Source organism: Clarias gariepinus, chromosome 2 (genome assembly GCF_024256425.1).
Source record: "Clarias gariepinus isolate MV-2021 ecotype Netherlands chromosome 2, CGAR_prim_01v2, whole genome shotgun sequence".
In the NCBI taxonomy this organism is placed as follows: domain Eukaryota; kingdom Metazoa; phylum Chordata; class Actinopteri; order Siluriformes; family Clariidae; genus Clarias; species Clarias gariepinus.
In genome coordinates, this window is record NC_071101.1 from 46,001,702 (window position 1) to 46,013,959 (window position 12,258).

Genomic DNA, 12,258 nt, shown 5'->3' on the forward strand with positions numbered 1-12,258 from the left:
ACCCACATTTCTCGTCGAGAAGATCGTGTCAATTGCATTCAGAGACCACTTGATCAAATCCATATTCCTTTTTTTTTTATTTTCAAGAGCAAGACGAGGAGAGTCTCTGAATAGTATTCACAAGACAGACAAGAGAAGCAAGCGGGGAGAGATAAGGGAGGGAGAGCAGATGCGACCGCCTTCGTCAAGAGCAAGAGAGGAAAGAGTTAAACACTACACACTACAGTTAAACAGTGACATCCATCCACATCTCCAGACACATCAAGCTTCTTTTTTATGGAAAAAAGAGGAGGTGGTTTTAGACCGTGCATTAACTATCGTGAGCTCAACAAGGTCTCGGTAAATTATAGATTCCCTCTACCCCTGGTCCCAACAGCCTTGGAACAACTTAAAGAAGTAAAAAATTGTTCTAAACAGGATCTATTCAGTGCTTACGTATAATCTAATCAGAATTTGTGAAGGAGATGAATGGAAAACTGCCTTTAGCACCACATCTGGACACTAGGAATATTGTGTAATGCCATATGGACTCTCTTCAGCCCCAGCAGTTTTTCAGAATTTCATAAATGACATGCTCCAGGAAATGCTGGGAAAATACATCATAGCCTACATTGAAGACATTTTGATCTACTCGCCAGACTTAAATAGCCATATAGTGCATGTAAGGAAGGTACTTACCTGTCTCAGAAACAATTACCTGTACATCAAGGGAGAAAAATGTGAATTCCATGTGAAGGAAATTGCCTTTCTGGGGTATGTAATCGGCCAGGATGGCGTATAGATCAATCAAGAAAAGGTATCAGCGGTAAGGGACTGGCCAAGCCCAACAATTATAAAGGAACTACAATGTTTTCTATGGTTTGCAAATTTCTACAGACGGTTCATTAGACATTTCGGCCGTATCACAACACCACTGACGGACCTGCTAAAAGATTAAAATGGAATCCAGCAGCACAACAATCCTTTCTAAATCTCAATGAAGCGTTCACAACAGCACGTATATTAAAGCACCCAGATCCTTCTAAACCATTCTCGGTGAAAGTGGATGCCTCAGAGACCAGAGTTGGAGCAATACTTTCTGTTTCTGTCCCCGCGTTAATGAGTTTAGCCTGTCTTAGTCGCCTGACCCTTGTCTGTTTTCTGGATTTACGAGCTGGATTATCCATGCTGGATTTGGTTGTCGTGATTGTGAACTCTTTGTAAATAAATCATCTCATCTGCACTTGTGTTCTCCATGTCAGGTACATAACACAGTAAATTCCAGTGGCATGGTGTGGGGCTATTTAAGCATAGTTAGTGATGGTACTCAGACACTGACACTGTATATATCTCCAAGATGACAAACTTGATTTAATCATGAAAATATGTTGACAAGGCAAGAACTGCAGCTGACTAAAGCAGTCACTGCTTCACCTGCCGGGACTATACAGCATTGCAACCAGGTTATTAGAACAGCACAAAGGTGTGTTTATGGGGCGGGGCTTCGTTCACTACGTCATCGCGGGGATCAAGGTCCATCCAGGTTCATTTGCTCTTTCCATATTAATTTTCTTTCCACAAAGTGTATGTAATTAAATGATGTTTAAGACTCGGAATGTCAGAAAGAAGTCTAATACAGTTACACTGTAAAGTGAACATTTTGTCAGTTCAGAAATGTAGTGTCAGTAACCTGGAGAAAGTCCTGTAACCTTGTGCAGTTTTGAAGAATATGTAGCAGTTATTTAATAGTTCATCTCTTAGTATAAACATAAGGTATTTCATTATTTTTAAATAAAAGTTACAGACATGTTTGTGTTTGCTGTTAATGCTGTAAGGGTAAAAACCTTGTGAGGTTTAATGCTGATAAACACTACAGTCATACAGGACATTCAGGAAGAATTGTTTCACTCCGGGTTCACTCACCTCCACTGTATTGTGATAGGATAGTGTAACTGTAACTGTGCTGGACCACAGGAGATCCAGACAGACTGGACAGATGAACTGGTCCTGATCTACTGAAATACTCACCTCCACTATTTTCCTGAGAGAGAGAGAGAGAGAGAGAGAGAGAGAGAGAGAGAGAGCACAGAGATCAGTTCTCTTTACTCTGGATGAACTTTCAGTTTCTGTATTTATACGTAGTGTAACAGAGTGAGTGTGTGGAGCTTTAAAAAAGGACGGTGAAGCTACACTGTAATGTGTATTAAAGTTATTAATGTTATTAAATTCAGCATGAAGTGAAGATCCTAAATTCTTAAGTAAAGTGAAGTACAGTAAACTTTGGAGAACTATGGAGTGATACGTCACATTAAACACAGTACTGATAAAGTACTGACTCAATCTGTCTCTGTCTATTTACCTACAATCATTAGAATAACTCTATTCAGACAGAATATGGAGCTCAAAGTGCTTCACTACAGTTTAATTGTGAAAGACAATAAATATAGTCATAATACCAATACAGTTATTAATTGCTATTTAAAATTGTAACTTAATAATGTTTCAGCTGTTTTTACTAATGTTAATATTATGTGAATATGAAATAAATATTTTAAAATGGTATAAAAACTATTACATATATATGATTTTTTGTTTTATTATTAAATAGATTTAATAAATATATAAAAATTTCAATAAACTATGTAAAATGTATTAACAAAGTCAAAGGATTACTTCAGGTGTTTTGTAGACAGGAATAATTTACATCTCCACAGAATCATGGACTAAAGGGAGCTGAAACAGTTAACAGAGTTGTATTCATGCCCTTCCTCATTTTTAGCTCCTCCCCTCACACTCTCTCTTACACACACACACACACACAGAACCAGGAAGTTCTTGTCAAGGAAAATGAAACTCAGACTGTCTCTCTCTCAGTGTGTTAATGCAGGAAAATGGCAGAGGCCAGTATTTCAGTAGACCAGGATCAGTTCATCTGTCCAGTGTGTCTGGATCTCCTGAAGGATCCGGTGGCTATCCCCTGTGGTCACAGTTTCTGTAAGGTGTGTATTAATGACTGCTGGGATCAGGAGGATCAGAAGGGCATCCACAGCTGTCCTCAGTGCAGAGACACTTTCACTCCAAGGCCTGTTCTACGCAGAAACAACATGCTGGCTGAAGTGGTGGAGAAACTGAAGAAGAAGACTGAAGTTCAATCTGCTTCTCCTGCTTACTGTGTCGCTGGACCTGGAGATTCCTGTCTGACGTCTCTGTCGTATCTGATGTGGATGATCATTTTCATATGTCTGGGCTATTTTATGTCTTCTGCCTTTATCTCCAAAGCTCTGCAAAACTATGGATTAAAAGATTTAAAAATGGACAAGATAGACAAAGCACCTGAAAAGATGTGCTCAGAGCATGATAGAGTGCTGGAGGTCTACTGCCGCACTGATCAAAGTTTTATCTGTTTTCTGTGTACGATGGATAAACACAAAGGTCATGAGATGGTTTCTGTCATATCAGAAAGAGCAGAAAGACAGGTGAGACCTTTTTATAAGAACTCTGAGAACTCTTTTACTGCTGCAACACACTTCCGATTTAATCATTTACTGTTGAGGTTAATTGAATGTTTTTAAGTGAGTTAATTATAAAATCATTGCTAAACTCCTGCCCTCCACTAATGCTGTAAATCTTTGTTGAAGGACTAAAATAATTGTACCATGTCACATATGAATAAAATGCTTGTGGTGGAATTTAGCCTCCGATAGTGCTGATTTTAAAAAAAAATAATCGGTAAACATTTATGTGTTTGTTTGTCATTGGGTGAGGCAACACACATAGTTACAAGGATGGGAGGGTGACTCAACCAGACACCTACTGAATACACACTATCCAAACTAATAATGCAGAACAGCACAAGACACAGTTACAATATAAAACCCTTAGTGAATTGTACTGTATGTCTTTAACTTCAGGTAATATTCACCCAAATGTGTTTAATTTGTCCTCAGAGTGAGTTAATGGAGGAGCAGATGAAATCCCAGCAGAGAATCCAGGAGAAGCAGAAGAAGGTGCAGGAGCTGAAACAGGCTGTGAACACTATAAAGGTGAGCAGTGAGCAGAGACAGAGCTGCTCCTAGAAACACACACAATATGGACAACATGGAGTCATTTAGAGTCGCAGTAAGAGAGGGAATGATAGATGAGCTTTAAATCCTGTGTGTGTGTGTGTGTGTGTGTGTGTGTGTGTGTGTGTGTCCTAACAGTTGAGTGCACAGACAGCAGTGGAGGACAGTGAGATGATCTTTACTGAGCTGATCAGCTTCATGGAGAAAAAGCGCTCGGAGGTGACGGAGCTGATCAGAGCTCAGGAGAAGACTGAACTGAGTCGAGCTGAACGTCTCCTGGAGCAACTGGAGCAGAAGATTGCTGATCTTCAGAGGAGACTCACTGAGCTGGAGCAGCTTTCACACACACACGATCACATCCAGTTCCTCCAGGTAACACTCACTGTCTGATCTACACACACAGCTGTTCCTCACACACTCTTGTTAAAGGACTGTGAATGTCTACTGACATCGCAAGTACTGTATGTTTTACATTTAATCTGCTTTCTGTAGGCTTTAGCTTCTGGACGTCAGTCTTCTAAAAAAGATAGACAAGACATTCAGACATCCAGCATCAGTGTCCATCAACATCTCTCATTTGATGGAGTGAGAAATTCTCTCTCAGTTCTGAAGAAGAGACTCAAGAAAGTCTGTGAGGAGGAATTCAACAAAATCCCTCCACATGGTAAGAGGAGCTGTTCCTGCTGGAGAAACACAATGATGGACGTCTTTACTCGCTCTGAGAGGTCTTATTTCTTAGCTATGCTCCTGCTGACCTTCCTGCAGACAGTTTGAACTAAAATACTGATTTAAAATAAATAAACTGACTGTATCACTTTAAACTGTTTCCATCTTTTACAACCTGATGATGCTTTTTGTCTTCATTTCCATTTTTCTCTCCACAGCTGCAGCAGTTCAGATCTTTTCGCTACCAGAGAAACAGAGCAGAAAAGAGTTTCTGAAATGTACACGTACACACACACACACACACATACACACACACACACACACACACACACACAGGTTTATTAGGTCTATAGAGTACCGTTTTCTTTAAAACCAGCTTAGAAAATATTAAGTACAGACAATTAAATTTGCAAGAATGTTGTGTGATTTAAAATGTAAATGTAATTATTATTAGTTTATTTGTGTTTTGTGTTATGTGTGTGTGTGTGTTTGTGTAGAGAGTAAAAAAGAGAGTGAAAGAGAGAGAAAGAGAGAGTGAGCAGAGATGATTTCCTGAAATGTATGTTACACATACAAAAAAATAATAAATGAAAAAATATAATAATAATAATAATAATAATAATATAAAATACTATATCTTCCATAAGCAGAATAAAAAATACTAAATACTGAAAAATTGCAATAAATTTTTTTTTTGTATTTCTTTGGATTAAAATCTGAATGAACATTGAGACATTTCTCCCTCAGATATCAGCGCACACAGACAGCTGTCTCACTCTTCACATGAATATACAGTATTCTGTGAATTAAACCCAACATGTTCACATTGTTCAGTTTGTTTTTCTCTTTCATTTTAGATTTCTGTTATCTGACTCTGGATCCCAACACGACACATCGTAGCTTCATTCTGTCTGAGAAGAACAGAGCGGTGAGATACAGTGAGAGGGAGCAACAGGACTCTGATCATCCAGAGAGATTTGACCCCTGGTGTCAGGTGTTGTGTAAGGAGAGTGTGTGTAGACCCTGTTACTGGGAGGTGGAGTGGAGCGGTGGTGTGTCCATATCAGTCTCTTATAAAAACATCAGCAGGAAAGGACGGGGTAAAGAGTGTGGGTTTGGATGCAACAATCAGTCCTGGAGTCTGCGGTGTTCTTCTTCTTCTCTCTCTTTCCATTATAACAACATTAGGACTGATCTCGGAGCTCCATCATCCTCCAGAATAGGAGTGTATGTGGATCACAGTGCAGGAACTCTGTCCTTCTACAGCGTCTCTGACACGATGAAGCTCCTCCACAGAGTCCGCACCACATTCACTCAGCCTCTGTACGCTGGGTTTGGGTTCTACAGGTGGCCTGACTCTACTGTGAGATTGTGTGATCCAGAATAAAGTGTTTAGTGTAAAATTCCTGCACATTGTCACATTGTTGCTCAGTCATCTGTCTCACTAACACACAATCCAGCTGCACAAACAGCTCAGTAATTTAGAAACAATTAAAAAGTAAATATTAACACTGAATATAGTTAAATTGAAAATAAACAGATGTATTATTAAATGTATTAAATATTAATACATGATATTAAATATTATTATAAAGTTGTATCTGTGTAAAAAGCCTTGGTGAAATTCGGCACATCAGACGTCACTTAAGAATAATTCTATATTTACATTATTGAAAGTACATGTACGTGCATGTTATTCACAAGTTCTGACGCGTGTCTTTTTGTTACACAGTGTCACTCACGACTCCAGACGTTTCATTGATTTCTTTGTCTCTTGTTTTATTTTCAACATCAAAGTACAACGGCTGTTGCAGTTTCTTGCACAAATCCACTGTAGTCACGACGAGTCGTTTGCTGTGTTCTGTAGCTTCAATAGATTACAGTTACAACAACTCATTTTACTGTATTCCTTTTAGCTTACAGTCTCACGGTCAATAGCTTGTGTTCTCCACACCTTTCTGTATCCTTCCGTGTCTCAACAACAACTGAACAACTAATGTGCGTGATAGACATGCAGCTACACAACTGTGGGATGATGTCACAGAACAACTCATGAAATGATGTCTCAATACAAATTACAGGTATGATGCTTAATGCTTAATGCTTAACTAATATACTGAAATAAAATAAACACAACAACTAATCACAAGAATGAAATATGGCCCTTACATTTTCAGCCCCTAATTGACAGGCAGGGAGGCTGACAATGCACACATTTTTTTTTTTTTTTTTTACAATAGGGCCACAAAATTTACTATTAGATTAAAATTTGAATTAACTTTCTTAACACTTTAAACATTTGTTAACAGTTTAACTTAAGGTATTCATATCGTTGCGTACCAAATGAAAGGAACATAACTACTTTATAAGGTAATTAACAGTCTATTTCACATATGAGGCACAGCTTATTGATGGGTCTTTCCAGTGTACTGGTTTTAGTTTTAACCAGCACACATCTCACAAGTCCTTTTTTATCAGGGAACGCTTTCGTGATCCGTCCAACGACCCATGAATTTCTTGGAGAAGACTCATCAATTATTAGAACTACGTCTCCGATCGTGAGGTTTTTTTCTCACTTGAGACCATTTTTGGTGCTCCTGAAGCAAGGGCAAGTATTCATGCACCCATCGCTTCCAGAATAAGTCGGCAAGGTATTGAATTTGCTTCCACTTGCGACGTGCGTAAATGTCCTCTTTTTTGAAAAGTCCAGGAGGCAAGTTTGGCTGTTTTTTCATCAGCAGCAGGTGGTTAGGTGTCAGGGGCTCCAGGTCTGTGGGATCGTCTGTAGCAGTGGTAAGGGGACGGTCATTCATTATAGCTTCCACCTCACACAGGAATGTATGCAAGCTCTCATTGTTTAGTGTTTGTTCTTTTAGTACGGACGTCAAAATTTTTTTAACTGATCTTATCTGCCTTTCCCATATTCCACCAAAGTGAGACCCAGCAGGAGGATTAAATATCCATTGTATCCCCCTTTGCATGAGGACGTCTTCCATTTTTGACTGATTCCACTGTTGGATAGCTTTATGCAATTCAATCTTAGTACCTATAAAGTTTGTTCCATTATCACTTCTCATAACTAACAGCTGGCCTCTTCTGCACATAAAGCGTCGAATAGCACTTAAGCAGGAGTCTGTATCTAATGACTGCGCAACTTTAATGTGCACGGCTCTTGTTGTCAGACAAGTAAACAATACGCCATATCTTTTAACATTACTTCTACCCTGTTTGACCTCGAAGGGTCCAAAATAGTCGTTAGTGAACGGTGGGTGATCTGGTGTTATTCTATTATGTGGCAGTTCTGACATTTTTTGTTCACTAGTCTTTGCTCTGATCTTTCTACTGTACATGTTACACAACTGGACAGAAACCTTCTCACAAGGAAATTTGCAGTTGGAATCCAGTATTTCTGCTGCAATTTTAAAAGGATATAATTCCTTCCACAATGTCCGACCTGTTCGGGAATGTCTCTTAAAATTAAAGTTGTAATGTGTGAGTCTTTGGGTATAATGACTGGGTGTTTTACATGCTCTTGCAGACCTACAGTACCAAGACCTCCTCCGACTCTTAGTACTCCATCCTGCAGTACTGGATCTAGTTTTGAGAGACAACTGTTTCTTTTTATGGATGCATTACCCTTTTGTAACATGGAAATTCCATTCCATTCCATTTACTCTCTGGTTCTTTGAAAAAGGAGGGACCATGGATCCAATTGCTGTTTCTCATGACTTTTCACAGAAAACGCCTCTGGATGCTGCGTCAGCTGGGTTTTTTGAAGTGTTGACATACCTCCACTGCTGTGGCTTGGTTGACTCTTGTATGATGGAAATTCTGTTAGCGACGAAGGTTTTAAAAGTGAAGTTTTTCATTGACAATGTATCTCAAGACAGTTGTAGTGTCGGTCCAAAACACAGAGTCCAGCAGTTCTAATTCCAGTTGACCTTTCAACATCTTGTCACTGTTCACAGCAACCACTGCCGCTGTCAATTCCATTCGTAGTTTGTTTCAAGGGCGCTACGCGAGAATTCCCCATCATGAATGCACAGTGTGTGAGTCCATCAGCATTTACTAACTTAATGTATGAGACAACTCCATATCCCATTTCACTTGCATCTGAAAAGTGGTGAAGTTGTGCTGTAGTTGTAACTCCAAAGTCAACTGGTTTTACGCATCTTGCTACACTAAACTCAGACAGTTGATGCAACTCTTGTAGCCAGGCCCTCCATCTTTTTATAACTTGTTTGGAAATGTCATCATCCCAAGCAAGTTTTTCTTTACATAGCTGCTGCATTAAGATCTTAGCTGGCAGTATGACTGGTGCAAGGAAGCCTGAGGGTCATAAATTGAACAAGTGACTGACAAGATTCCTCTTCTAGTAACAGGCCGCTCTTTTAAACTAATCTTGAACTTGAGCGTGTATGAATTGATACACCACAGCACCCCTAGATCTCTCTCAACAGGGAGTGTGTCTTTACTCAAATCTAAGTCCCTCATGTCTTTGATTCTTTCACTCTCAGGAATGAAAGTTAGTAATGTACGACTATTACTTGCCCACTTGGTGAGGTGAAACCCTCCACACCCTCCAAAGTTTGGTGAGATTGCTATATAGCGCAACTGCTTGATTATGACTAGAAACAGACTTCAAGCAGTCGTCTACATAAAAGTTTTTAAGTACTGTATTGACTGCCTCAGCAGATGCATTGCTGCGGTTTTCCTCTGCTGTTTTCCTAAGGGCGAAGTTGGCTACACTTGGAAATGATTTTGCACTCGACCAAGTCCTGACTCACATCTCCATTCAGCCACCATAGGAAACGCAACAAATCTGTGTCCTTTTCCGGAACTCTAACCTGATAGTACATGGCTTCCACATCTGCCATCATGGCAACTTCCTCTTGTCTAAAGCGTGTGAGCACTCCAATGAGTGAGTTTGTCAGGTCGGGTCCCTGCAGGAGCTCGCTATTTAATAATACTCCCTGATAGCTAGCAGCACAGTCGAAGACAACCCTTAACTTTTTCTTTTGAGGATGGTATACACCATGGTGAGGTATATACCACACTTGCCCGTCTTGTCGACTTAGGTGAGGTGTAGGGACCTTGACTGCATGACCCTTTTCAAACATGTCGTTCATGAAACTTGAATACTTTCCATGAAAGGAGAGGTTATTCTTAAACTTCCTTTTGAGGTTCAGTGAGCGCTGCATGGCTGCACTTCGGTTATTGGGCATTTGAATAGCTGCTTTCTTAAATGGGAGGCCGATGTAGAAGTGATTATCGGTAAACTGCAGAGAGTTAGTTACAGAGTCTAAAAACTGATAGTCCTCTTGTTACAACTCAGCTTTGTCATCACAATTCCGTTCAGGAAAATCATGGTTGTACTGTTGTATCAGTATTTGTTCTACACTTTCAATGGAAACTCTGTTGACTGCAACGCTCGCTTGCTCATTGTCACATGTGCCTTCCTTGACCGACTCTCGAAGAGGTCCATTTATGGTCCATCCAAGAGCGGTCTTTACTGCATATGGCCCATTGTGCCTGCTGTTAATTACTCGCCATGGTTCTAGGAGCCTATGTTTTTTGTTACCTATGAGAATTTCAACTCTAGCAATAATCTGAAGAATTTTACTTTGCTGAGGTATGGCCACTTATCAATGTCGTGCTGTTGTGGAATGTTTTCCACTGAGACTGGGATACTCTTTTGTGTGAACACTTTGGGGAGTTCGACAAAAGTGTTTTCTTTCAGACTACTAACCTCTAAGTCAGTAAGCACGTAACTTTCTACTTGTTTCCTCGCGTTCATGGTGCTTAACATAATGTAATTTTTTTTACCTTGTACATTTAATCACCTTGCTAATGACTCGGTACAAAAAGTAGCAGAACTACCTGGGTCCATAAAGGCGTACACTTCTACTGTCTTATTACCCTTTTTGGACTTTATTTTAACAGGTACTATGGAGAGAATACAGTCATCTCCAGCCCCTGTACATGCGCTTGTTTCATGACTCAGTGTAACAGGCAGTGTTTTAATTGGTTCAGTTTCGTCAGCTTTTACGATCGCTTGAGCTGTGTCTTGTGCTGCAATGTGTAGCATGCAAGGATGTCTCTTTGAGCACAACTGACATGTAATTTTCTTTGTGCAGTCTTTGCTTAAGTGTTCTTTTACTAAACATCTAAAACAGAATCTATTCCTTTTCAAACAGTCCAATTTGTCCTTATATGTTTTATCGTTAAACTGGTAGCATTCATCTAGGGTATGGTCTTTCACACAGAATGCACAAGGTTTAGTGAAGGCACTGATAACTGATGCACCACTACTCTTTACTGTAATCGAGTCTTTATGATTTTTACCAACCTGCTTTACGGCAGTTGCAAGGCTGCTACCTCTTTTTCCTTCCATTTTTTGCTTGAGCCCTGGAGGAGGTTTGTTGCAGTGTTTTTTATCACTAGTTGAAGCGTTCAGGTTGCCGAAAAGTGGGTTGGACTTTACCGTTGCTTCTTGCTCTACAAATTCCATCAGCTGGACAAACTTGGCTCTTTTTTGGGTGCGCCTTTCGTGCATGTATGTATGGTTCCTCCATCTTTCACGCAATTTGTAGGGCAGTTTTAAGACTATAGTCCTCAGGTTGGTAGCATTGTCTAGCTCATCCATGTAATCGATGCTTGACATGGTATTGTAACAGTTAACAGTTTACCAGGAACAGGGAGAAAGTTTCCGTCCTCTGACTTTATTTCCGGCCAGTTGAGTGCCTTTTGCATCAGCGTTGTAGCGATTATTTGTTTATTTTCAAACTTATCATGTAACAATCTCATGGCTTCTGCATAACCGCAATGTTCTGGCATGAGCTGGCAGCTTCTCACGAGGTCATTAGGCTGTCCTATGGTGTACTGTTCAAGATATTACAGCCTATCCACATTGCTATCAGTTTTGGTTTCAATGACATGTTTAAAGGCTCTTACAAAGGATGTGAACTTAAGAGGGTCACCATCGAATGAAGAAACGTTGCGCGGAAGTAAGGAAAATTGCCTTTGACTTTTTCGCAAACATTTCTGTATTATTTGCCTGATGTGGCATCCTACCCTGAGACTCTACTGTATCAGTATTGTTAAGTGAGTGTTCGTTACCTTGGGTAGGCCATTCCATTAAGGTGCTTGACATTATGGGTTTGGCACATACCGGCACACTTAAGTGTGTTACCTGAAGGCGTGATGGCAGTCTGAGATAGTCCATTGACGCGCTGTGGTCGTGGTGTTCATTGTGTTCCTGTTCGGGAGCGCATGCACCACTTGTTTCGATGGTCACGTCCTGTCTTGCAGGACCCTGTCGTTCTTCACAATTCTGATACACTTTTATTTTTGCATCAACCTTTGCAAGCTTCGCTTCGAATTCCAGCCTTTCCTTTTTAACCTTTAATCGTGCTTGGAATTGTGCTTCCTCTATTTCTAACGCCTGCCGTTGCTCTAAGATTGCTGCTTTAGCCAGCAAGGATGCTCTGTCAGCTTTTGCCTGTTTTAGCCGAGCTAAGGATGCTGTAGATATTGAGGACCTTTTAAA

At 40.1% G+C, this 12,258-nt stretch overlaps 1 protein-coding gene across 1 annotated transcript; it reads left to right on the forward strand.

Annotated features, from left to right (window-relative positions):
- Positions 1 to 2,825: 2,825 nt before the first annotated feature.
- Positions 2,826 to 7,102, forward strand: LOC128506312 (tripartite motif-containing protein 16-like protein). Its single transcript, XM_053476711.1, has 6 exons — positions 2,826 to 3,455; positions 3,927 to 4,022; positions 4,182 to 4,415; positions 4,536 to 4,707; positions 4,928 to 4,987; positions 5,567 to 7,102. Exons 1-6 carry the CDS (start codon positions 2,871 to 2,873, stop codon positions 6,094 to 6,096), a joined length of 1,677 nt encoding a protein of 558 aa, XP_053332686.1. The 5' UTR covers positions 2,826 to 2,870; the 3' UTR covers positions 6,097 to 7,102.
- The last annotated feature ends 5,156 nt before the right edge of the window (positions 7,103 to 12,258 follow it).

Bases quoted from the DNA above. Each gene is read 5' to 3' on its own strand.
- LOC128506312 (XM_053476711.1), top strand. From the start codon at position 2,871: ATGGCAGAGGCCAGTATTTCAGTAGACCAGGATCAGTTCATCTGTCCA. The intron at 4,416-4,535 runs GTAACACTCACT...TGCTTTCTGTAG, and splicing joins ATCACATCCAGTTCCTCCAG to GCTTTAGCTTCTGGACGTCA. The intron at 4,988-5,566 runs GTACACGTACAC...CTTTCATTTTAG, and splicing joins CAGAAAAGAGTTTCTGAAAT to ATTTCTGTTATCTGACTCTG.